Genomic DNA, 27813 nt, shown 5'->3' with positions numbered 1-27813 from the left:
CAAAGCATAGTCCTGACCTCACTACAGAGAGACATGTTTACCAAAGCATAGTCCTGACCTCACTACAGAGAGACATGTTTACCAAAGCATAGTCCTGACCTCACTACAGAGAGACATGTTTACCAAAGCATAGTCCTGACCTCACTACAGAGAGACATGTTTACCAAAGCATAGTCCTGACCTCACTACAGAGAGACATGTTTACCAAAGCATAGTCCTGACCTCACTACAGAGAGACATGTTTACCAAAGCATAGTCCTGACCTCACTACAGAGAGACATGTTTACCAAAGCATAGTCCTGACCTCACTACAGAGAGACATGTTTACCAAAGCATAGTCCTGACCTCACTACAGAGAGACATGTTTACCAAAGCATAGTCCTGACCTCACTACAGAGAGACATGTTTACCAAAGCATAGTCCTGACCTCACTACAGAGAGACATGTTTACCAAAGCATAGTCCTGACCTCACTACAGAGAGACATGTTTACCAAAGCATAGTCCTGACCTCACTACAGAGAGACATGTTTACCAAAGCATAGTCCTGACCTCACTACAGAGAGACATGTTTACCAAAGCATAGTCCTGACCTCACTACAGAGAGACATGTTTACCAAAGCATAGTCCTGACCTCACTACAGAGAGACATGTTTACCAAAGCATAGTCCTGACCTCACTACAGAGAGACATGTTTACCAAAGCATAGTCCTGACCTCACTACAGAGAGACATGTTTACCAAAGCATAGTCCTGACCTCACTACAGAGAGACATGTTTACCAAAGCATAGTCCTGACCTCACTACAGAGAGACATGTTTACCAAAGCATAGTCCTGACCTCACTACAGAGAGACATGTTTACCAAAGCATAGTCCTGACCTCACTACAGAGAGACATGTTTACCAAAGCATAGTCCTGACCTCACTACAGAGAGACATGTTTACCAAAGCATAGTCCTGACCTCACTACAGAGAGACATGTTTACCAAAGCATAGTCCTGACCTCACTACAGAGAGACATGTTTACCAAAGCATAGTCCTGACCTCACTACAGAGAGACATGTTTACCAAAGCATAGTCCTGACCTCACTACAGAGAGACATGTTTACCAAAGCATAGTCCTGACCTCACTACAGAGAGACATGTTTACCAAAGCATAGTCCTGACCTCACTACAGAGAGACATGTTTACCAAAGCATAGTCCTGACCTCACTACAGAGAGACATGTTTACCAAAGCATAGTCCTGACCTCACTACAGAGAGACATGTTTACCAAAGCATAGTCCTGACCTCACTACAGAGAGACATGTTTACCAAAGCATAGTCCTGACCTCACTACAGAGAGACATGTTTACCAAAGCATAGTCCTGACCTCACTACAGAGAGACATGTTTACCAAAGCATAGTCCTGACCTCACTACAGAGAGACATGTTTACCAAAGCATAGTCCTGACCTCACTACAGAGAGACATGTTTACCAAAGCATAGTCCTGACCTCACTACAGAGAGACATGTTTACCAAAGCATAGTCCTGACCTCACTACAGAGAGACATGTTTACCAAAGCATAGTCCTGACCTCACTACAGAGAGACATGTTTACCAAAGCATAGTCCTGACCTCACTACAGAGAGACATGTTTACCAAAGCATAGTCCTGACCTCACTACAGAGAGACATGTTTACCAAAGCATAGTCCTGACCTCACTACAGAGAGACATGTTTACCAAAGCATAGTCCTGACCTCACTACAGAGAGACATGTTTACCAAAGCATAGTCCTGACCTCACTACAGAGAGACATGTTTACCAAAGCATAGTCCTGACCTCACTACAGAGAGACATGTTTACCAAAGCATAGTCCTGACCTCACTACAGAGAGACATGTTTACCAAAGCATAGTCCTGACCTCACTACAGAGAGACATGTTTACCAAAGCATAGTCCTGACCTCACTACAGAGAGACATGTTTACCAAAGCATAGTCCTGACCTCACTACAGAGAGACATGTTTACCAAAGCATAGTCCTGACCTCACTACAGAGAGACATGTTTACCAAAGCATAGTCCTGACCTCACTACAGAGAGACATGTTTACCAAAGCATAGTCCTGACCTCACTACAGAGAGACATGTTTACCAAAGCATAGTCCTGACCTCACTACAGAGAGACATGTTTACCAAAGCATAGTCCTGACCTCACTACAGAGAGACATGTTTACCAAAGCATAGTCCTGACCTCACTACAGAGAGACATGTTTACCAAAGCATAGTCCTGACCTCACTACAGAGAGACATGTTTACCAAAGCATAGTCCTGACCTCACTACAGAGAGACATGTTTACCAAAGCATAGTCCTGACCTCACTACAGAGAGACATGTTTACCAAAGCATAGTCCTGACCTCACTACAGAGAGACATGTTTACCAAAGCATAGTCCTGACCTCACTACAGAGAGACATGTTTACCAAAGCATAGTCCTGACCTCACTACAGAGAGACATGTTTACCAAAGCATAGTCCTGACCTCACTACAGAGAGACATGTTTACCAAAGCATAGTCCTGACCTCACTACAGAGAGACATGTTTACCAAAGCATAGTCCTGACCTCACTACAGAGAGACATGTTTACCAAAGCATAGTCCTGACCTCACTACAGAGAGACATGTTTACCAAAGCATAGTCCTGACCTCACTACAGAGAGACATGTTTACCAAAGCATAGTCCTGACCTCACTACAGAGAGACATGTTTACCAAAGCATAGTCCTGACCTCACTACAGAGAGACATGTTTACCAAAGCATAGTCCTGACCTCACTACAGAGAGACATGTTTACCAAAGCATAGTCCTGACCTCACTACAGAGAGACATGTTTACCAAAGCATAGTCCTGACCTCACTACAGAGAGACATGTTTACCAAAGCATAGTCCTGACCTCACTACAGAGAGACATGTTTACCAAAGCATAGTCCTGACCTCACTACAGAGAGACATGTTTACCAAAGCATAGTCCTGACCTCACTACAGAGAGACATGTTTACCAAAGCATAGTCCTGACCTCACTACAGAGAGACATGTTTACCAAAGCATAGTCCTGACCTCACTACAGAGAGACATGTTTACCAAAGCATAGTCCTGACCTCACTACAGAGAGACATGTTTACCAAAGCATAGTCCTGACCTCACTACAGAGAGACATGTTTACCAAAGCATAGTCCTGACCTCACTACAGAGAGACATGTTTACCAAAGCATAGTCCTGACCTCACTACAGAGAGACATGTTTACCAAAGCATAGTCCTGACCTCACTACAGAGAGACATGTTTACCAAAGCATAGTCCTGACCTCACTACAGAGAGACATGTTTACCAAAGCATAGTCCTGACCTCACTACAGAGAGACATGTTTACCAAAGCATAGTCCTGACCTCACTACAGAGAGACATGTTTACCAAAGCATAGTCCTGACCTCACTACAGAGAGACATGTTTACCAAAGCATAGTCCTGACCTCACTACAGAGAGACATGTTTACCAAAGCATAGTCCTGACCTCACTACAGAGAGACATGTTTACCAAAGCATAGTCCTGACCTCACTACAGAGAGACATGTTTACCAAAGCATAGTCCTGACCTCACTACAGAGAGACATGTTTACCAAAGCATAGTCCTGACCTCACTACAGAGAGACATGTTTACCAAAGCATAGTCCTGACCTCACTACAGAGAGACATGTTTACCAAAGCATAGTCCTGACCTCACTACAGAGAGACATGTTTACCAAAGCATAGTCCTGACCTCACTACAGAGAGACATGTTTACCAAAGCATAGTCCTGACCTCACTACAGAGAGACATGTTTACCAAAGCATAGTCCTGACCTCACTACAGAGAGACATGTTTACCAAAGCATAGTCCTGACCTCACTACAGAGAGACATGTTTACCAAAGCATAGTCCTGACCTCACTACAGAGAGACATGTTTACCAAAGCATAGTCCTGACCTCACTACAGAGAGACATGTTTACCAAAGCATAGTCCTGACCTCACTACAGAGAGACATGTTTACCAAAGCATAGTCCTGACCTCACTACAGAGAGACATGTTTACCAAAGCATAGTCCTGACCTCACTACAGAGAGACATGTTTACCAAAGCATAGTCCTGACCTCACTACAGAGAGACATGTTTACCAAAGCATAGTCCTGACCTCACTACAGAGAGACATGTTTACCAAAGCATAGTCCTGACCTCACTACAGAGAGACATGTTTACCAAAGCATAGTCCTGACCTCACTACAGAGAGACATGTTTACCAAAGCATAGTCCTGACCTCACTACAGAGAGACATGTTTACCAAAGCATAGTCCTGACCTCACTACAGAGAGACATGTTTACCAAAGCATAGTCCTGACCTCACTACAGAGAGACATGTTTACCAAAGCATAGTCCTGACCTCACTACAGAGAGACATGTTTACCAAAGCATAGTCCTGACCTCACTACAGAGAGACATGTTTACCAAAGCATAGTCCTGACCTCACTACAGAGAGACATGTTTACCAAAGCATAGTCCTGACCTCACTACAGAGAGACATGTTTACCAAAGCATAGTCCTGACCTCACTACAGAGAGACATGTTTACCAAAGCATAGTCCTGACCTCACTACAGAGAGACATGTTTACCAAAGCATAGTCCTGACCTCACTACAGAGAGACATGTTTACCAAAGCATAGTCCTGACCTCACTACAGAGAGACATGTTTACCAAAGCATAGTCCTGACCTCACTACAGAGAGACATGTTTACCAAAGCATAGTCCTGACCTCACTACAGAGAGACATGTTTACCAAAGCATAGTCCTGACCTCACTACAGAGAGACATGTTTACCAAAGCATAGTCCTGACCTCACTACAGAGAGACATGTTTACCAAAGCATAGTCCTGACCTCACTACAGAGAGACATGTTTACCAAAGCATAGTCCTGACCTCACTACAGAGAGACATGTTTACCAAAGCATAGTCCTGACCTCACTACAGAGAGACATGTTTACCAAAGCATAGTCCTGACCTCACTACAGAGAGACATGTTTACCAAAGCATAGTCCTGACCTCACTACAGAGAGACATGTTTACCAAAGCATAGTCCTGACCTCACTACAGAGAGACATGTTTACCAAAGCATAGTCCTGACCTCACTACAGAGAGACATGTTTACCAAAGCATAGTCCTGACCTCACTACAGAGAGACATGTTTACCAAAGCATAGTCCTGACCTCACTACAGAGAGACATGTTTACCAAAGCATAGTCCTGACCTCACTACAGAGAGACATGTTTACCAAAGCATAGTCCTGACCTCACTACAGAGAGACATGTTTACCAAAGCATAGTCCTGACCTCACTACAGAGAGACATGTTTACCAAAGCATAGTCCTGACCTCACTACAGAGAGACATGTTTACCAAAGCATAGTCCTGACCTCACTACAGAGAGACATGTTTACCAAAGCATAGTCCTGACCTCACTACAGAGAGACATGTTTACCAAAGCATAGTCCTGACCTCACTACAGAGAGACATGTTTACCAAAGCATAGTCCTGACCTCACTACAGAGAGACATGTTTACCAAAGCATAGTCCTGACCTCACTACAGAGAGACATGTTTACCAAAGCATAGTCCTGACCTCACTACAGAGAGACATGTTTACCAAAGCATAGTCCTGACCTCACTACAGAGAGACATGTTTACCAAAGCATAGTCCTGACCTCACTACAGAGAGACATGTTTACCAAAGCATAGTCCTGACCTCACTACAGAGAGACATGTTTACCAAAGCATAGTCCTGACCTCACTACAGAGAGACATGTTTACCAAAGCATAGTCCTGACCTCACTACAGAGAGACATGTTTACCAAAGCATAGTCCTGACCTCACTACAGAGAGACATGTTTACCAAAGCATAGTCCTGACCTCACTACAGAGAGACATGTTTACCAAAGCATAGTCCTGACCTCACTACAGAGAGACATGTTTACCAAAGCATAGTCCTGACCTCACTACAGAGAGACATGTTTACCAAAGCATAGTCCTGACCTCACTACAGAGAGACATGTTTACCAAAGCATAGTCCTGACCTCACTACAGAGAGACATGTTTACCAAAGCATAGTCCTGACCTCACTACAGAGAGACATGTTTACCAAAGCATAGTCCTGACCTCACTACAGAGAGACATGTTTACCAAAGCATAGTCCTGACCTCACTACAGAGAGACATGTTTACCAAAGCATAGTCCTGACCTCACTACAGAGAGACATGTTTACCAAAGCATAGTCCTGACCTCACTACAGAGAGACATGTTTACCAAAGCATAGTCCTGACCTCACTACAGAGAGACATGTTTACCAAAGCATAGTCCTGACCTCACTACAGAGAGACATGTTTACCAAAGCATAGTCCTGACCTCACTACAGAGAGACATGTTTACCAAAGCATAGTCCTGACCTCACTACAGAGAGACATGTTTACCAAAGCATAGTCCTGACCTCACTACAGAGAGACATGTTTACCAAAGCATAGTCCTGACCTCACTACAGAGAGACATGTTTACCAAAGCATAGTCCTGACCTCACTACAGAGAGACATGTTTACCAAAGCATAGTCCTGACCTCACTACAGAGAGACATGTTTACCAAAGCATAGTCCTGACCTCACTACAGAGAGACATGTTTACCAAAGCATAGTCCTGACCTCACTACAGAGAGACATGTTTACCAAAGCATAGTCCTGACCTCACTACAGAGAGACATGTTTACCAAAGCATAGTCCTGACCTCACTACAGAGAGACATGTTTACCAAAGCATAGTCCTGACCTCACTACAGAGAGACATGTTTACCAAAGCATAGTCCTGACCTCACTACAGAGAGACATGTTTACCAAAGCATAGTCCTGACCTCACTACAGAGAGACATGTTTACCAAAGCATAGTCCTGACCTCACTACAGAGAGACATGTTTACCAAAGCATAGTCCTGACCTCACTACAGAGAGACATGTTTACCAAAGCATAGTCCTGACCTCACTACAGAGAGACATGTTTACCAAAGCATAGTCCTGACCTCACTACAGAGAGACATGTTTACCAAAGCATAGTCCTGACCTCACTACAGAGAGACATGTTTACCAAAGCATAGTCCTGACCTCACTACAGAGAGACATGTTTACCAAAGCATAGTCCTGACCTCACTACAGAGAGACATGTTTACCAAAGCATAGTCCTGACCTCACTACAGAGAGACATGTTTACCAAAGCATAGTCCTGACCTCACTACAGAGAGACATGTTTACCAAAGCATAGTCCTGACCTCACTACAGAGAGACATGTTTACCAAAGCATAGTCCTGACCTCACTACAGAGAGACATGTTTACCAAAGCATAGTCCTGACCTCACTACAGAGAGACATGTTTACCAAAGCATAGTCCTGACCTCACTACAGAGAGACATGTTTACCAAAGCATAGTCCTGACCTCACTACAGAGAGACATGTTTACCAAAGCATAGTCCTGACCTCACTACAGAGAGACATGTTTACCAAAGCATAGTCCTGACCTCACTACAGAGAGACATGTTTACCAAAGCATAGTCCTGACCTCACTACAGAGAGACATGTTTACCAAAGCATAGTCCTGACCTCACTACAGAGAGACATGTTTACCAAAGCATAGTCCTGACCTCACTACAGAGAGACATGTTTACCAAAGCATAGTCCTGACCTCACTACAGAGAGACATGTTTACCAAAGCATAGTCCTGACCTCACTACAGAGAGACATGTTTACCAAAGCATAGTCCTGACCTCACTACAGAGAGACATGTTTACCAAAGCATAGTCCTGACCTCACTACAGAGAGACATGTTTACCAAAGCATAGTCCTGACCTCACTACAGAGAGACATGTTTACCAAAGCATAGTCCTGACCTCACTACAGAGAGACATGTTTACCAAAGCATAGTCCTGACCTCACTACAGAGAGACATGTTTACCAAAGCATAGTCCTGACCTCACTACAGAGAGACATGTTTACCAAAGCATAGTCCTGACCTCACTACAGAGAGACATGTTTACCAAAGCATAGTCCTGACCTCACTACAGAGAGACATGTTTACCAAAGCATAGTCCTGACCTCACTACAGAGAGACATGTTTACCAAAGCATAGTCCTGACCTCACTACAGAGAGACATGTTTACCAAAGCATAGTCCTGACCTCACTACAGAGAGACATGTTTACCAAAGCATAGTCCTGACCTCACTACAGAGAGACATGTTTACCAAAGCATAGTCCTGACCTCACTACAGAGAGACATGTTTACCAAAGCATAGTCCTGACCTCACTACAGAGAGACATGTTTACCAAAGCATAGTCCTGACCTCACTACAGAGAGACATGTTTACCAAAGCATAGTCCTGACCTCACTACAGAGAGACATGTTTACCAAAGCATAGTCCTGACCTCACTACAGAGAGACATGTTTACCAAAGCATAGTCCTGACCTCACTACAGAGAGACATGTTTACCAAAGCATAGTCCTGACCTCACTACAGAGAGACATGTTTACCAAAGCATAGTCCTGACCTCACTACAGAGAGACATGTTTACCAAAGCATAGTCCTGACCTCACTACAGAGAGACATGTTTACCAAAGCATAGTCCTGACCTCACTACAGAGAGACATGTTTACCAAAGCATAGTCCTGACCTCACTACAGAGAGACATGTTTACCAAAGCATAGTCCTGACCTCACTACAGAGAGACATGTTTACCAAAGCATAGTCCTGACCTCACTACAGAGAGACATGTTTACCAAAGCATAGTCCTGACCTCACTACAGAGAGACATGTTTACCAAAGCATAGTCCTGACCTCACTACAGAGAGACATGTTTACCAAAGCATAGTCCTGACCTCACTACAGAGAGACATGTTTACCAAAGCATAGTCCTGACCTCACTACAGAGAGACATGTTTACCAAAGCATAGTCCTGACCTCACTACAGAGAGACATGTTTACCAAAGCATAGTCCTGACCTCACTACAGAGAGACATGTTTACCAAAGCATAGTCCTGACCTCACTACAGAGAGACATGTTTACCAAAGCATAGTCCTGACCTCACTACAGAGAGACATGTTTACCAAAGCATAGTCCTGACCTCACTACAGAGAGACATGTTTACCAAAGCATAGTCCTGACCTCACTACAGAGAGACATGTTTACCAAAGCATAGTCCTGACCTCACTACAGAGAGACATGTTTACCAAAGCATAGTCCTGACCTCACTACAGAGAGACATGTTTACCAAAGCATAGTCCTGACCTCACTACAGAGAGACATGTTTACCAAAGCATAGTCCTGACCTCACTACAGAGAGACATGTTTACCAAAGCATAGTCCTGACCTCACTACAGAGAGACATGTTTACCAAAGCATAGTCCTGACCTCACTACAGAGAGACATGTTTACCAAAGCATAGTCCTGACCTCACTACAGAGAGACATGTTTACCAAAGCATAGTCCTGACCTCACTACAGAGAGACATGTTTACCAAAGCATAGTCCTGACCTCACTACAGAGAGACATGTTTACCAAAGCATAGTCCTGACCTCACTACAGAGAGACATGTTTACCAAAGCATAGTCCTGACCTCACTACAGAGAGACATGTTTACCAAAGCATAGTCCTGACCTCACTACAGAGAGACATGTTTACCAAAGCATAGTCCTGACCTCACTACAGAGAGACATGTTTACCAAAGCATAGTCCTGACCTCACTACAGAGAGACATGTTTACCAAAGCATAGTCCTGACCTCACTACAGAGAGACATGTTTACCAAAGCATAGTCCTGACCTCACTACAGAGAGACATGTTTACCAAAGCATAGTCCTGACCTCACTACAGAGAGACATGTTTACCAAAGCATAGTCCTGACCTCACTACAGAGAGACATGTTTACCAAAGCATAGTCCTGACCTCACTACAGAGAGACATGTTTACCAAAGCATAGTCCTGACCTCACTACAGAGAGACATGTTTACCAAAGCATAGTCCTGACCTCACTACAGAGAGACATGTTTACCAAAGCATAGTCCTGACCTCACTACAGAGAGACATGTTTACCAAAGCATAGTCCTGACCTCACTACAGAGAGACATGTTTACCAAAGCATAGTCCTGACCTCACTACAGAGAGACATGTTTACCAAAGCATAGTCCTGACCTCACTACAGAGAGACATGTTTACCAAAGCATAGTCCTGACCTCACTACAGAGAGACATGTTTACCAAAGCATAGTCCTGACCTCACTACAGAGAGACATGTTTACCAAAGCATAGTCCTGACCTCACTACAGAGAGACATGTTTACCAAAGCATAGTCCTGACCTCACTACAGAGAGACATGTTTACCAAAGCATAGTCCTGACCTCACTACAGAGAGACATGTTTACCAAAGCATAGTCCTGACCTCACTACAGAGAGACATGTTTACCAAAGCATAGTCCTGACCTCACTACAGAGAGACATGTTTACCAAAGCATAGTCCTGACCTCACTACAGAGAGACATGTTTACCAAAGCATAGTCCTGACCTCACTACAGAGAGACATGTTTACCAAAGCATAGTCCTGACCTCACTACAGAGAGACATGTTTACCAAAGCATAGTCCTGACCTCACTACAGAGAGACATGTTTACCAAAGCATAGTCCTGACCTCACTACAGAGAGACATGTTTACCAAAGCATAGTCCTGACCTCACTACAGAGAGACATGTTTACCAAAGCATAGTCCTGACCTCACTACAGAGAGACATGTTTACCAAAGCATAGTCCTGACCTCACTACAGAGAGACATGTTTACCAAAGCATAGTCCTGACCTCACTACAGAGAGACATGTTTACCAAAGCATAGTCCTGACCTCACTACAGAGAGACATGTTTACCAAAGCATAGTCCTGACCTCACTACAGAGAGACATGTTTACCAAAGCATAGTCCTGACCTCACTACAGAGAGACATGTTTACCAAAGCATAGTCCTGACCTCACTACAGAGAGACATGTTTACCAAAGCATAGTCCTGACCTCACTACAGAGAGACATGTTTACCAAAGCATAGTCCTGACCTCACTACAGAGAGACATGTTTACCAAAGCATAGTCCTGACCTCACTACAGAGAGACATGTTTACCAAAGCATAGTCCTGACCTCACTACAGAGAGACATGTTTACCAAAGCATAGTCCTGACCTCACTACAGAGAGACATGTTTACCAAAGCATAGTCCTGACCTCACTACAGAGAGACATGTTTACCAAAGCATAGTCCTGACCTCACTACAGAGAGACATGTTTACCAAAGCATAGTCCTGACCTCACTACAGAGAGACATGTTTACCAAAGCATAGTCCTGACCTCACTACAGAGAGACATGTTTACCAAAGCATAGTCCTGACCTCACTACAGAGAGACATGTTTACCAAAGCATAGTCCTGACCTCACTACAGAGAGACATGTTTACCAAAGCATAGTCCTGACCTCACTACAGAGAGACATGTTTACCAAAGCATAGTCCTGACCTCACTACAGAGAGACATGTTTACCAAAGCATAGTCCTGACCTCACTACAGAGAGACATGTTTACCAAAGCATAGTCCTGACCTCACTACAGAGAGACATGTTTACCAAAGCATAGTCCTGACCTCACTACAGAGAGACATGTTTACCAAAGCATAGTCCTGACCTCACTACAGAGAGACATGTTTACCAAAGCATAGTCCTGACCTCACTACAGAGAGACATGTTTACCAAAGCATAGTCCTGACCTCACTACAGAGAGACATGTTTACCAAAGCATAGTCCTGACCTCACTACAGAGAGACATGTTTACCAAAGCATAGTCCTGACCTCACTACAGAGAGACATGTTTACCAAAGCATAGTCCTGACCTCACTACAGAGAGACATGTTTACCAAAGCATAGTCCTGACCTCACTACAGAGAGACATGTTTACCAAAGCATAGTCCTGACCTCACTACAGAGAGACATGTTTACCAAAGCATAGTCCTCACCTCACTACAGAGAGACATGTTTACCAAAGCATAGTCCTGACCTCACTACAGAGAGACATGTTTACCAAAGCATAGTCCTGACCTCACTACAGAGAGACATGTTTACCAAAGCATAGTCCTGACCTCACTACAGAGAGACATGTTTACCAAAGCATGGTCCTGACCTCACTACAGAGAGACATGTTTACCAAAGCATGGTCCTGACCTCACTACAGAGAGACATGTTTACCAAAGCATGGTCCTGACCTCACTACAGAGAGACATGTTTACCAAAGCATGGTCCTGACCTCACTACAGAGAGACATGTTTACCAAAGCATAGTCCTGACCTCACTACAGAGAGACATGTTTCCCAAAGCATAGTCCTGACCTCACTACAGAGAGACATGTTTACCAAAGCATAGTCCTGACCTCACTACAGAGAGACATGTTTACCAAAGCATAGTCCTGACCTCACTACAGAGAGACATGTTTACCAAAGCATAGTCCTGACCTCACTACAGAGAGACATGTTTACCAAAGCATAGTCCTGACCTCACTACAGAGAGACATGTTTACCAAAGCATAGTCCTGACCTCACTACAGAGAGACATGTTTACCAAAGCATAGTCCTGACCTCACTACAGAGAGACATGTTTACCAAAGCATAGTCCTGACCTCACTACAGAGAGACATGTTTACCAAAGTATAGTCCTGACCTCACTACAGAGAGACATGTTTACCAAAGCATAGTCCTGACCTCACTACAGAGAGACATGTTTACCAAAGCATAGTCCTGACCTCACTACAGAGAGACATGTTTACCAAAGCATAGTCCTGACCTCACTACAGAGAGACATGTTTACCAAAGCATAGTCCTGACCTCACTACAGAGAGACATGTTTACCAAAGCATAGTCCTGACCTCACTACAGAGAGACATGTTTACCAAAGCATAGTCCTGACCTCACTACAGAGAGACATGTTTACCAAAGCATAGTCCTGACCTCACTACAGAGAGACATGTTTACCAAAGCATAGTCCTGACCTCACTACAGAGAGACATGTTTACCAAAGCATAGTCCTGACCTCACTACAGAGAGACATGTTTACCAAAGCATAGTCCTGACCTCACTACAGAGAGACATGTTTACCAAAGCATAGTCCTGACCTCACTACAGAGAGACATGTTTACCAAAGCATAGTCCTGACCTCACTACAGAGAGACATGTTTACCAAAGCATAGTCCTGACCTCACTACAGAGAGACATGTTTACCAAAGCATAGTCCTGACCTCACTACAGAGAGACATGTTTACCAAAGCATAGTCCTGACCTCACTACAGAGAGACATGTTTACCAAAGCATAGTCCTGACCTCACTACAGAGAGACATGTTTACCAAAGCATAGTCCTGACCTCACTACAGAGAGACATGTTTACCAAAGCATAGTCCTGACCTCACTACAGAGAGACATGTTTACCAAAGCATAGTCCTGACCTCACTACAGAGAGACATGTTTACCAAAGCATAGTCCTGACCTCACTACAGAGAGACATGTTTACCAAAGCATAGTCCTGACCTCACTACAGAGAGACATGTTTACCAAAGCATAGTCCTGACCTCACTACAGAGAGACATGTTTACCAAAGCATAGTCCTGACCTCACTACAGAGAGACATGTTTACCAAAGCATAGTCCTGACCTCACTACAGAGAGACATGTTTACCAAAGCATAGTCCTGACCTCACTACAGAGAGACATGTTTACCAAAGCATAGTCCTGACCTCACTACAGAGAGACATGTTTACCAAAGCATAGTCCTGACCTCACTACAGAGAGACATGTTTACCAAAGCATAGTCCTGACCTCACTACAGAGAGACATGTTTACCAAAGCATAGTCCTGACCTCACTACAGAGAGACATGTTTACCAAAGCATAGTCCTGACCTCACTACAGAGAGACATGTTTACCAAAGCATAGTCCTGACCTCACTACAGAGAGACATGTTTACCAAAGCATAGTCCTGACCTCACTACAGAGAGACATGTTTACCAAAGCATAGTCCTGACCTCACTACAGAGAGACATGTTTACCAAAGCATAGTCCTGACCTCACTACAGAGAGACATGTTTACCAAAGCATAGTCCTGACCTCACTACAGAGAGACATGTTTCCCAAAGCATAGTCCTGACCTCACTACAGAGAGACATGTTTACCAAAGCATAGTCCTGACCTCACTACAGAGAGACATGTTTACCAAAGCATAGTCCTGACCTCACTACAGAGAGACATGTTTACCAAAGCATAGTCCTGACCTCACTACAGAGAGACATGTTTACCAAAGCATAGTCCTGACCTCACTACAGAGATGCAGAGAGAGGCAGAGAGAGGCAGAGAGAGGCAGAGAGAGGCAGAGCGAGGCAGAGAGCGAGGCAGAGAGCGAGGCAGAGAGCGAGGCAGAGAGCGAGGCAGAGAGCGAGGCAGAGAGAGACCTATATAGGGAATAGGGTGCCATTTGGGAGTCATCCCTGATGAAATAGTTGTCCCGTTTGGGGACGTGGTGGTAGCAGGGGAAAGGTCATCCATTCAGTTTAACACTCTGAGGCTGTGGCCCAGCTGTTTTACTCTGGGTACGTAGTCTAAAGAGTTGTATATTTCACTGAGTACTGTAGTGGTTCCAGATGGGTTTTATGTATGGGGATCAATGTATTTTATTACTATGGCTGTGTACGCTATACTGCTGTAATTAAATGTAATCTACGTAAGCCTCCCAAAAAGTCATTATATCACGAGAGGGCCATAAACAATAGCTAGTAATGCTGTGTTCTCCAAGAAAGGTAGAAATCCTTATAAATTGCTGAGGTCTAGTCATTTTTGAGGACACAAACTCAAGTACACAGTACAAATATGATACAATATTTTCAGTATTATATACAACGTTTTTCCTATTCAGCAAAACTGTATATGAATAAGGCTTTTCAAAATATACTAGAATCGATTTATAAAATGACTTAGTGTATAGGATTTGAACCTGTAGAGTACATATTTGTATGTTTTAGTTGTAGAGAAGATGTGTCTCTTTTCTAAAGGTCTCTCTCCATGGAAACATCTCACAGAGCTCGCCTTTTTCATCTCATATTGATCTTGTCCATCTACGACAAACAGAAAGTGAATTTTGTTTAAAATCTATGAATTATTTTTATGCTACTGGCGGCAGGGTAGCCTTAGTGGTTAGAGCGTTGGGCCAGTCACCTGAAAGGTTTCTAGATTGAATCCCCCGAGCTGACAAGGTAAAAATATGTCGTTCTGTCCCCTGAACAAGACAGTTAACCCACTGTTCCCCGGTAGGCCGTCATTATAAATAAGAATTTGTTCTTAACAGACTTTCCTGGTTAAATAAAAGTAAAATAAATATAGATAATAATCTCTGAATGTGCTACAGCGATGTAAGGATTCCAGGCGTATGCGTTGTTAGTGGCTCAACCAGTAAGGTTCAGCCAGGACTTGATGGACAGTCGGAAGACCCAATGAAATGGTAGGAGGGACATCCAAGCTTCATACAGGCAGAAGAGACGTACTCCTGTGTCCGCGGTAACCAGGGCTACCGCTGTCCACAGATGGATTTATACGTGAAAAGGTTTTGTCGGAAGCGGTACCAGAACTACGCAGAACCAGGGGACTTTACATGGAAGAGTTTAAAACATAAAACATGTTGTTATAACACTCACAGACCTAGAATGAGATTCTGTTCCTGTTGTAACACTTTACTTCACGCCTACAGATACATTATGATTCTGCCCTAATGCATTGTGGGTAAGACCTGTGAAAGCATTTCCCCCTGGCCACACACTTGGTTTAATCGACGTTGTTTCTACGTCATTTATATGATATGACTTTCTCCTCCTAGATGTACGACGAGGTGAAGGTGAGGCGTGAGGTATCTGGGGAGATGAGAGAACCTGTCGGAGAGATTACAGAGGAAGTCACCCTGAGTGTCAGCGTACATTCCACCAGCACAGGATCCAGCATGCTTAGCGACAACTCGACCGCCGACCCACGAAGCGGCGGCGGCGGCGGCCAATCAGAGCCCGCCAACCAACACGGCTCCTACCCCCGTCGTCACGGCAACGACGACTTCGCCGCCCACAGAAACCGGGTGGATCACCGTGGCGACAGAGGAAACCCCCGTAACTATGATGCCTGTGTTGGTAACCAGGAAGTGGACATGACAGAACTGGAGGCCATCCTGCGAGGGGTTGACAGAGATTCTCCCTCTAAAGGGGGTATGGTTGATGTCCATCACGTCTCCCACGGTGGACCTATTGTAGGACTAACCCACAGCACTGAGATGAGCTCTGGGACATGGACTGACAAGAAGGAGAATAATACAGCCCTCAATGCTGTGAGTCAACACAACATTCTGTTGTCTATTGCTCCTCCCTCTCAAGTCTGTTTTTGTCTTTTAGTAATGTACATCTCTCCTTCTCTCCCTCTCTCTCTCCCTCCCTCCTCTCTCTCCCCTCCCTCCTCTCCCCCCCCCCCATCTCTCTCCCTCCTCTTCTCTCCCTCCCTCTCTCCCTCTCTCCTCTACTCTCCCTCCCTCTCTCCCTTGCTCCTCTTTCTCTCCCTCCCTCCTCTTTCTCTCCTTCTCTCTCTCCTTCTCTCTCTCCTCTCCTTCTCTCTCTCCTTCTCTCTCGCTCTCTCCTCTCATTCTCTCTCTCTGCTTCTCTCTCTCCTCTCTCTCCTTCTCTCTCTCTCTCTCCTTCTCTCATCTCTCTCTCCCTCCCTCCTCTCTCCTTCTCTCTCTCTCCTCTCATTCTCTCTCTCTCCTCTCCTTCTCTCCTCTCCTTCTCTCTCCCTCCTCTCTCTCCCTCCCTCCTCTCTCTCTCCCTCCCTCCTCTCTCTCCCTCCCTCCTCTCTCTCTCTCTCTCCCTCCCTCCTCTCTCCCTCCCTCCTCTCTCCCTCCCTCCTCTCTCCCTCCCTCCCTCCCTCCCTCCCTCCTCTTTCTCTCTTTCCTCCTCTCTCCCTCCCTCCTCTCTCTCCCTCCCTCCTCTCTCTCCCTCCCTCCTCCTTCTCTCTCTTTCCTCCTCTCTCCCTCCCTCCCTCCTCTCTCTCTCTCTCTCCCTCTCTCCCTCCCCCTCTCTCTCTCCCTCCCTCCTCTCTCCCTCCTCTTCTCTCCCTCTCTCTCTCCCTCCCTCCTCTCTCTCCCTCCCTCCTCTCTCTCTCTCCCTCCTCTTCTCTCCCTCCCTCTCTCCCTCTCTCCTCTACTCTCCCTCCCTCTCTCCCTTGCTCCTCTTTCTCTCCCTCCCTCCTCTTTCTCTCCTTCTCTCTCTTCTCTCTCTCCTCTCCTTCTCTCTCTCTCTCTCTCTGCTTCTCTCTCTCTCCTCTCTCTCCTTCTCTCTCTCCTTCTCTCTCGCTCTCTCCTCTCATTCTCTCTCTCTCTCTCTCTGCTTCTCTCTCTCTCCTCTCTCTCCTTCTCTCTCTCTCTCTCCTTCTCTCATCTCTCTAGGCCCTGAATGAGATAGCCCGTGTGAGTGAAGAGCTGTGTAGCTACCAGGATGAGATCAGTAGGAAGTCCGGAGAGGACAAGAGGTAAGACTCTATCAACAAACTATTCCCTGTATAGTGCACTACTTTTGACCATGGCCCATAGGGCCTCTGTATAGGGAATAGGGTTCCGTGTGGGATACAGTCACTGTCTACCGATGGCTGGATCTAACCAGTACTCGGCTGGGAGCACCATGGCACTTGGCTGGATCTAACCAGTACTCGGCTGGATCTAACCAGTCCTCGGCTGGGAACATCCTGGCACTTGGCTGGATCTAACCAGTACTCGGCTGTGAGCACCATGGCACTAGGCTGGATCTAACCAGTCCTCAGCTGGATCTAACCAGTCCTCGACTGGGAACATCCTGGCACTTGGCTGGATTTAACCAGTACTCGGCTGGGGGCACCATGGCACTTGGCTGGATTTAACCAGTACTCGGCTGGGAGCACCATGGCACTTGGCTGGATTTAACCAGTACTCGGCTGGGAACATGCTGGCACTTGGCTGGATCTAACCAGTCCTCTGCTGGATCTAACCAGTCCTCTGCTGGATCTAACCAGTCCTCGGCTGGATCTAACCAGTCCTCGGCTGGGAACATCCTGGCACTTGGCTGGATCTAACCAGTCCTCGGCTGGATCTAACCAGTCCTCGGCTGGGAGCACCATGGCACTTAGCTGGATCTAACCAGTCCTCGGCTGGGAGCACCATGGCACTTGGCTGGATCTAACCAGTCCTCGGCTGGGAGCACCATAGCACTTGGCTGGATCTAACCAGTCCTCGGCTGGGAGCACCATAGCACTTGGCTGGATCTAACCAGTCCTCGGCTGGGAGCACCATGGCACTTGGCTGGATCTAACCAGTCCTTGGCTGGGAGCACCATGGCACTTGGCTGGATCTAACCAGTCCTCTGCTGGGATCTAACCAGTCCTCTGGCTGGATCTAACCAGTCCTCTGCTGGGATCTAACCAGTCCTCTGGCTGGATCTAACCAGTCCTCGGCTGGGATCTAACCAGTCCTCGGCTGGATCTAACCAGTCCTCGCCTGGGAGCACCATGGCACTTAGTTGGATCTAACCAGTACTCGGCTGGGAGCACCATGGCACTTGGTTGGATCTAACCAGTACTCGGCTGGGAACACCATGGCACTTGGTTGGATCTAACCAGTACTCGGCTGGGGGCACCATGGCACTTGGTTGGATCTAACCAGTACTCGGCTGGGAACACCATGGCACTTGGTTGGATCTAACCAGTACTCGGCTGGGGGCACCATGGCACTTGGTTGGATCTAACCAGTACTCGGCTGGGGGCACCATGGCACTTGGTTGGATCTAACCAGTACTCGGCTGGGAACACCATGGCACTTGGTTGGATCTAACCAGTACTCGGCTGGGGGCACCATGGCACTTGGTTGGATCTAACCAGTACTCGGCTGGGAACACCATGGCACTTGGTTGGATCTAACCAGTACTCGGCTGGGAACACCATGGCACTTGGTTGGATCTAACCAGTACTCGGCTGGGGGAACACCATGGCACTTGGCTGGATCTAACCAGTACTCGGCTGGGAGCACCATGGCACTTGGCTGGATCTAACCCCTTCTCTGTGTTAAATACCTGGGATACTCTCTGTGCTTTTTAAACTCTGCATCCAGAACTAAATGTTGCATTACGAACCACTGGTTGAAATACCAGGCATGCTTGGTCTGCTCCATTTGCCGTAGCAGCCACCAGTCATCATATGAAATACCTGGGAATCCTGAGATGCTGGCTGTGCTTTGTAACGGTATGGACTTCCTGTCTCTGTGTTCCGTCCTCTGCCCTAGGAGTCACTGTTTCAAATACCTGGGATGTTTGCTGTGCTTTGTGAGCTTGTCCATTCTGCTTGATCTCTCCTAGAGTGTTTGAAATAGTTTAGATGTTCGCTGTACTTTGTGAGCTTGTCCATTCTGCTTGATCTCTCCTAGAGTGTTTGAAATAGTTTAGATGTTCGCTGTGCTTTGTGAGCTTGTCCATTCTGCTTGATCTCTCCTAGAGTGATTGAAATAGTTTAGATGTTCGCTGTACTTTGTGAGCTTGTCCATTCTGCTTGATCTCTCCTAGAGTGTTTGAAATAGTTTAGATGTTCGCTGTACTTTGTGAGCTTGTCCATTCTGCTTGATCTCTCCTAGAGTGTTTGAAATAGTTTAGATGTTCGCTGTACTTTGTGAGCTTGTCCATTCTGCTTGATCTCTCCTAGAGTGTTTGAAATAGTTTAGATGTTCGCTGTACTTTGTGAGCTTGTCCATTCTGCTTGATCTCTCCTAGAGTGTTTGAAATAGTTTAGATGTTCGCTGTACTTTGTGAGCTTGTCCATTCTGCTTGATCTCTCCTAGAGTGTTTGAAATAGTTTAGATGTTCGCTGTGCTTTGTGAGCTTGTCCATTCTGCTTGATCTCTCCTAGAGTGATTGAAATAGTTTAGATGTTCGCTGTACTTTGTGAGCTTGTCCATTCTGCTTGATCTCTCCTAGAGTGTTTGAAATAGTTTAGATGTTCGCTGTACTTTGTGAGCTTGTCCATTCTGCTTGATCTCTCCTAGAGTGTTTGAAATAGTTTAGATGTTCGCTGTACTTTGTGAGCTTGTCCATTCTGCTTGATCTCTCCTAGAGTGTTTGAAATAGTTTAGATGTTCGCTGTACTTTGTGAGCTTGTCCATTCTGCTTGATCTCTCCTAGAGTGATTGAAATAGTTTAGATGTTCGCTGTGCTTTGTGAGCTTGTCCATTCTGCTTGATCTCTCCTAGAGTTGATTGAAATAGTTTAGATGTTCGCTGTGCTTTGTGAGCTTGTCCATTCTGCTTGATCTCTCCTAGAGTGTTTGAAATAGTTTAGATGTTCGCTGTGCTTTGTGAGCTTGTCCATTCTGCTTGATCTCTCCTAGAGTTGATTGAAATAGTTTAGATGTTCGCTGTGCTTTGTAATGTAATGACCTTTTTTACTTTCTTTCTGTGTTTTGATTCCCTGCCCTAAGGGGTCGAACCGAGTCCGTGTATTTCCCCAAGGTGGACCATGTTACGACCAGAGAGAGAATGGAGGACCCTGCCTTCAACCTGAAGCAGCTGGTAGCTGATCTCCGGGCCCTGGAAGAGGAGAACTGGCTGTCCATCAGGATGGACCCCACCAGTGGCCCCAGTCACGTCAAGGACCCCACATCCAAGCCCCCTGAGAGGGAGAGAGAAGCCCCTCCGCTCTCCCCTCTGCTGATTCCTCCTCCTATCCCTCCTCGGACAACATCATGGTACCTCGCCAGCCCCTCCCCTGAACTACATGTCCCAGAATCCCTCAGTGGCTCAGGCAGGAAGTGCCACAGCCCCTGTCTCCTGTTAGACAGGATGTGCATCAGCAGCCCATCGATAGTGAGGAAGTTCGAGGCGATGCTGCAGGAGAACGAGGGGAAAGTTCTGACGGAGGCGGTGTTTACCACCTGCGCTGTTCCCGCTAACTCCCATTGCAACGTGGGCTGCTGCCACAACCGCTGGTCCTGCGACGGGAACCGCTTCGGCAGCAGCAGGTCGTCCACCTACGTGCCTGTCCAGAAGAGCCTGTCTGAAGTCAACATAGTGAGTGCTGCTGGGAGAGACTTGATGCACGACTACAGGCCCGTTGAGAACCCTAGAAGTCCTAGAAGCCCTGAGAGAGAGAGTCATGTACAACCTGGAAACAAAGACCTAGCCGTTTCACACATCTTTCTTGACCTTACCTTAGAGTTACCCCCTCCAGGCTTCAACCCTCCGGGCCCCAACCCTCCGGGCCCCAACCCTCCGGGCCCCAACCCTCCGGGCCCCAACCCTCCGGGCCCCAACCCTCCGGGCCCCAACCCTCCGGGCCCCAACCCTCCGGGCCCCAACCCTCCGGGCCCCAGTAGGAATAAGATGCTGGAACAGGCCACTGCTGAGTTTAACAGGACTCTCTTCCAGGCTGAGATGGGTCGAGGGATGGAGGACGATGAGGCGGAGGACAGTTTTACCTCAGCGGGTGTCTCTAAGCGGGGCACACCAGACGGTACGACGGTATGTGGCGAGGTCACACACGGGGTCACCAGGGAGACGAACTTTGACCTCCCGCCACGGCACAACACAGAGGTCAGACAGAAGGAGGTGATCTGTGACATCACAGCTCAGAAGCTGAGTTCAGGGATCAAACTGAGCCAGGCCCTGGCCCCATCTGACCCTCATCCAGGAGTCACCGTCAGGACCTTTGACTCCTCTGCCACCACCTCTGACCTTTCACCCCAACACCCAGAAGTTACGTTTAGGAACATGCCTTCTAACCCGGCAACACGCTGCCCTGAGGTCAAACACAAAGCTGGACCCCCCAACAGCCTATCTAAGCCCACACTGAACAGGTCCATCTCTGGTGAATACAAGCAGCCTGCCCAGGCTACACATACGGCTCCAGAACCAGAGGTGAGTGCCAGTCCTAAGAGGGACAACAAGGCCCAAGGAGAGAGGCCTCATTCAGTTAAGTCGTGCCCAGCGCCCCAGCCTCCTACAAACCCTAGGCCAAGGCAGGTTGGGCAACCTGGGTGTCGCCCAACCACAATGCAGGACACCCCTAAACCTGACGCTGGGGGGCCAGGACTCTGTGTGCCTGGAGCTGGGGGGCCAGGACTCAGTGTGCCTGGAGCTGGGGGGCCAGGACTCAGTGTGCCTGGAGCTGGGGGGCCAGGACTCCGTGTGCCTGGAGCTGGGGGGCCAGGACTCAGTGTGCCTGGAGCTGGGGGGCCAGGACTCTGTGTGCCTGGAGCTGGGGGGCCAGGACTCCGTGTGCCTGGAGCTGGGGGGCCAGGACTCTGTGTGCCTGGAGCTGGGGGGCCAGGACTCTGTGTGCCTGGAGCTGGGGGGCCAGGACTCTGTGTGCCTGGAGCTGGGGGGCCAGGACTCTGTGTGCCTGGAGCTGGGGGGCCAGGACTCTGTGTGCCTGGAGCTGGGGGGCCAGGACTCCGTGTGCCTGGAGCTGGGGGGCCAGGACTCCGTGTGCCTGGAGCTGGGGGGCCAGGACTCCGTGTGCCTGGAGCTGGGGGGCCAGGACTCCGTGTGCCTGGAGCTGGGGGGCCAGGACTCCGTGTGCCTGGAGCTGGGGGGCCAGGACTCTGTGTGCCTGGAGCTGGGGGGCCAGGACTCCGTGTGCCTGGAGCTGGGGGGCCAGGACTCCGTGTGCCAGGTGTAATGAGCGACCAGCCCTGGAAGCCCCTGACCCTGGCTGCATTGCGTCCGTCTGACTCCAGGTCTAATTACGGCGCTGTGGAGAGGATCCTGAAGAGCTATGAGAACACTGCCTGGACCCAGCGGTACCAGAACCATACCCAACCCACTGAGTCCAGCCCTAACCCTAACCCTGGACGCAGCCCCAGCCCTAACCCTGGCTTCAGCCCCAGCCCTAACCCTAACCCTGGACGCAGCCATGGCCACAGTCCTAACCCTGGCTTCAGCCCCAGTCCTAACCCTGGCTTCAGCCCCAGTCTCAGTCCTAATCCTGGTCCTAGCCCCAGTCCTAACCCTGGCTTCAGCCCCAGTCTCAGCCCTAATCCTGGTCCTAGCCCCAGTCCTAACCCTGGCTTCAGCCCCAGCCCTAATCCTGGTCCTAGCCCCAGTCCTAACCCTGGCTTCAGCCCCAGACAGGAAGAGGAACTCATGGATCTTCTGGCGGAGATGATGGACAAGGATTACTGGGATCACCCAGGCCCTGCCTCTGGACAGTCCTCCTACACACACTCTCACCACAGCCAGCTGACCAGCTCCCATGGAGAGACCAGGCTGACCAGCTCCCATGGAGAGACCAGGCTGACCAGCTCCCATGGAGAGACCAGGCTGACCAGCTCCCATGGAGAGACCAGGCTGACCAGCTCCCATGGAGAGACCAGGCTGACCAGCTCCCATGGAGAGACCAGGCTGACCATGCAGGTGAGTACGCAAACGCAAGAATACACACACAACACTCACCACAGTCAGCTGACCAGCTAATCTGGTAGTACACTCCAAGGTAATAGTCCCCTAGTCTCTATGGGTCCTGGTTGAAGGTAGTACACTCCAAGGTAATGGTCCCCTAGTCTCTATGGGTCCTGGTTGAAGGTAGTACACTCCAAGGTAATGGTCCCCTAGTCTCTATGGGTCCTGGTTGAAGGTAGTACACTCCAAGGTAATAGTCCCCTAGTCTCTATGGGTCCTGGTTGAAGGTAGTACACTCCAGGGTAATGGTCCCCTAGTCTCTATGGGTCCTGGTTGAAGGTAGTACACTCCAAGGTAATGGTCCCCTAGTCTCTATGGGTCCTGGTTGAAGGTAGTACACTCCAAGGTAATAGTCCCCTAGTCTCTATGGGTCCTGGTTGAAGGTAGTACACTCCAAGGTAATGGTCCCCTAGTCCCTATGGGTCCTGGTTGAAGGTAGTACACTCCAAGGTAATAGTCCCCTAGTCTCTATGGGTCCTGGTTGAAGGTAGGACACTCCAGGGTAATGGTCCCCTAGTCTCTATGGGTCCTGGTTGAAGGTAGTACACTCCAAGGTAATGGTCCCCTAGTCTCTATGGGTCCTGGTTGAAGGTAGTACACTCCAAGGTAATGGTCCCCTAGTCCCTATGGGTCCTGGTTGAAGGTAGTACACTCCAAGGTAATAGTCCCCTAGTCCCTATGGGTCCTGGTTGAAGGTAGTACACTCCAAGGTAATGGTCCCCTAGTCCCTATGGGTCCTGGTTGAAGGTAGTACACTCCAAGGTAATGGTCCCCTAGTCCCTATGGGTCCTGGTTGAAGGTAGTACACTCCAAGGTAATGGTCCCCTAGTCCCTATGGGTCCTGGTTGAAGGTAGTACACTCCAAGGTAATGGTCCCCTAGTCCCTATGGGTCCTGGTTGAAGGTAGTACACTCCAAGGTAATAGTCCCCTAGTCCCTATGGGTCCTGGTTGAAGGTAGTACACTCCAAGGTAATTGTCCCCTAGTCTCTATGGGTCCTGGTTGAAGGTAGTACACTCCAAGGTAATAGTCCCCTAGTCCCTATGGGTCCTGGTTGAAGGTAGTACACTCCAAGGTAATAGTCCCCTAGTCCCTATGGGTCCTGGTTGAAGGTAGTACACTCCAAGGTAATGGTCCCCTAGTCCCTATGGGTCCTGGTTGAAGGTAGTACACTCCAAGGTAATGGTCCCCTAGTCCCTATGGGTCCTGGTTGAAGGTAGTACACTCCAAGGTAATGGTCCCCTAGTCCCTATGGGTCCTGGTTGAAGGTAGTACACTCCAAGGTAATGGTCCCCTAGTCCCTATGGGTCCTGGTTGAAGGTAGTACACTCCAAGGTAATGGTCCCCTAGTCCCTATGGGTCCTGGTTGAAGGTAGTACACTCCAGGGTAATGGTCCCCTAGTCCCTATGGGTCCTGGTTGAAGGTAGTACACTCCAAGGTAATGGTCCCCTAGTCCCTATGGGTCCTGGTTGAAGGTAGTACACTCCAAGGTAATGGTCCCCTAGTCCCTATGGGTCCTGGTTGAAGGTAGTACACTCCAAGGTAATGGTCCCCTAGTCCCTATGGGGTCCTGGTTGAAGGTAGTACACTCCAAGGTAATGGTCCCCTAGTCCCTATGGGTCCTGGTTGAAGGTAGTACACTCCAAGGTAATGGTCCCCTAGTCCCTATGGGTCCTGGTTGAAGGTAGTACACTCCCAAGGTAATGGTCCCCTAGTCCCTATGGGTCCTGGTTGAAGGTAGTACACTCCAAGGTAATGGTCCCCTAGTCCTCTATGGGTCCTGGTTGAAGGTAGTACACTCCAAGGTAATGGTCCCCTAGTCCCTATGGGTCCTGGTTGAAGGTAGTACACTCCAAGGGTAATGGTCCCCTAGTCCCTATGGGTCCTGGTTGAAGGTAGTAGCACTCCAAGGTAATGGTCCCCTAGTCCCTATGGGGTCTCTGGGTTGAAGGTAGGACACTCCAAGGTAATGGTCCCCCTAGTCCCTATGGGTCCTGGTTGAAGGTAGGACACTCCAAGGTAATGGTCCCCCTAGTCCCTATGGGTCCTGGTTGAAGGTAGTACACTCCAAGGTAATAGTCCCCTAGTCTCTATGGGTCCTGGTTGAAGGTAGGACACTCCAGGGTAATAGTCCCCTAGTCCCTATGGGTCCTGGTTGAAGGTAGTACACTCCAAGGTAATAGTCCCCTAGTCCCTATGGGTCCTGGTTGAAGGTAGGACACTCCAGGGTTGCATTTGGGACAGACAATGCTTTCCTCCTCTCTCATTCTCTCTCCCCCGTCTCTCGCTTTCTCTCTCGCTTTCTCTCTCCCTCTCTCTCTCCCTCTCGCTCTTTCTCTATCGCTCTCCCTCTCCCCCTCTCGGTCTCTCCCCTCTCCCCCTCTCCGTCTCTCCCCCTCTCGGTCTCTCCCCTCTCCCCCTCTCGGTCTCTCCCCCTCTCCCCCTCTCCGTCTCTCCCCCTCTCCGTCTCTCCGTCTCTCTCCGTCTCTCCCCCTCTCCGTCTCTCCCCCTCTCCGTCTCCCCTCACCCTCTCTCTCTGTCTCTCTGTCTCTCTTCCCTCAGGAGTGTAAAGTGTCTTCCAGCTCCTCATCAGTCCAGAAGAATTTCTCTCGTCCGGCCTGTCCAGCCAACCGCAGGCCACCGTCACGCTGGGCTAGTTCCTCTTCCTCCTCCACCTCTTCTTCCTCCTCCTCCACCCCTATAAACCAGCCCTCTCCGGCTCCTCCCACAAACACACCTCATTCTCCTACTCAGCCTATCACACGGAGACGGTCATCATCTGACCCGCCCAGCTGACCCTGTGTCTGAACCAATAAGATGCCTTCGTTACTTTACGTACTCTGACGTTTCTTCCTCAATACAATCCTTCCGTGATTCCTTCACATCGAAGGCCCGAGTCGGGGGGGGGACGACCCTTCGACCTTCTCCTCCAGTATGGTTGTGGAGAACGTGATGAACTGAGATAGAACCCGACTCAAAACCTGCCTCTTCCTTCCATCACCTCTGTACATACCATAATACCAAGACTGTTATTTCTACTACCAACCAGACTGTCAAGAGCTTCAGCTGTGGACTGCAGCGTTGAGAATCAGTTCACAGATCATCTATAGAATGTATCTCATCAACCAGAGGAGATGTTTCATGTATTCTACTATAGGAACTCCATGATCCCCAATGCTGACTGTACCTCTGTGGCTTAGGCTTGCATTCCCAAATAGCACCCTATTCCCTATATAGTGCGCTACTTTTTTGACCATAGTGCCATAGAGCTTTGGTCAAAAGTAGTGCACTAAATAGGGAATAGAGTGCCATTTAGGAGGCAAATATATTCAACACCGTTCACTGTACATACTCTTTTAACTTTACATGTTGCATAATAATTCCAGTATTACAGAATAATGTTTTGTTATTCTTTACCTTTATAATATCAAGATGGATTTACATAAACGGTCCTGTTTCTACATATTTACCAAAAGGTGTTGTCTACAGCCTCTCTTCAACAAAGGACTGACGAGTTTCGATGCTTTTATTTGATTGGACATCCGCTGGCTGTTGTCAGGCAAGATAGCTGACTAGCTCCTTGTGTTAGCGCTTCCTGTTTTGTTGGGGGCCATGCTTAAAGGGGCAATCTGCAGTTCAAACAAAAACACTTTACTAATAACAGAATGCCCCTTTTTAAAGTATTTTTTTGTTTGTTTGTTTTAACATGATGAAATGGACAACAACCCCCTTTCTACTGGAGGTCACTGTAACCGATGGTTACCTACCCGGCCCTATTGAGTAACACTACGGCCTGTTGAATCAATGTGGTGGTGACCTCATGACACATCACTATATCATGAACGTGATGCCTTTTTTTTGCTGTTCTTAATTTGGTGTAATAAATGTAGCTCTATATTTACTGTCTACTTCTTAATATGTCTGGATTACAATTTATAGTATAATAATAATGTGTATTCTTCTCATATTCAAAATCCCGTTTAATTTTTGTTTTTTTAGGGGGGGTATTTGCGTGTTTTGTATTGTCAGGTATTAGGCTAGTGAGCTGTTGGAGCTGGGAGCATAAACATTACTCTACACCCATCATAACATCTGATAAATACGTGACCAATAACATTTTGATTTGATTTGATCCACTTTGACACCCCACCCAATCATCTGCTTCCTTCCTGTTTGAGCGATTACCGTGG

General features: G+C 47.7%; 1 protein-coding gene across 3 annotated transcripts in view; it reads left to right on the top strand.

Moving 5' to 3' along the window:
* The window catches only part of mtcl3a (MTCL family member 3a), a 57756-nt gene extending 30236 nt beyond the window's left edge, over positions 1-27520 (top strand). For all 3 annotated transcript variants that reach the window (XM_082958896.1, XM_082958897.1, XM_082958895.1), the window contains exons 4-7: positions 16001-16495; positions 17603-17685; positions 20647-23578; positions 26186-27520. In XM_082958896.1, coding sequence (XP_082815022.1) covers positions 16001-16495; positions 17603-17685; positions 20647-23578; positions 26186-26419 — 3744 coding nt within the window. In that variant the 3' untranslated portion in view covers positions 26420-27520. The remainder of the gene's footprint in view (positions 1-16000; positions 16496-17602; positions 17686-20646; positions 23579-26185) is intronic.
* The last annotated feature ends 293 nt before the right edge of the window (positions 27521-27813 follow it).

This window comes from Salmo salar, chromosome 02 (assembly GCF_965601325.2).
Source record: "Salmo salar chromosome 02, fSalSal1, whole genome shotgun sequence".
NCBI classification, from domain to species: Eukaryota; Metazoa; Chordata; class Actinopteri; order Salmoniformes; family Salmonidae; genus Salmo; species Salmo salar.
The sequence above is the reverse complement of the archived record's forward strand: the minus strand, read 5'-3'. Positions and strand labels throughout refer to the sequence as shown.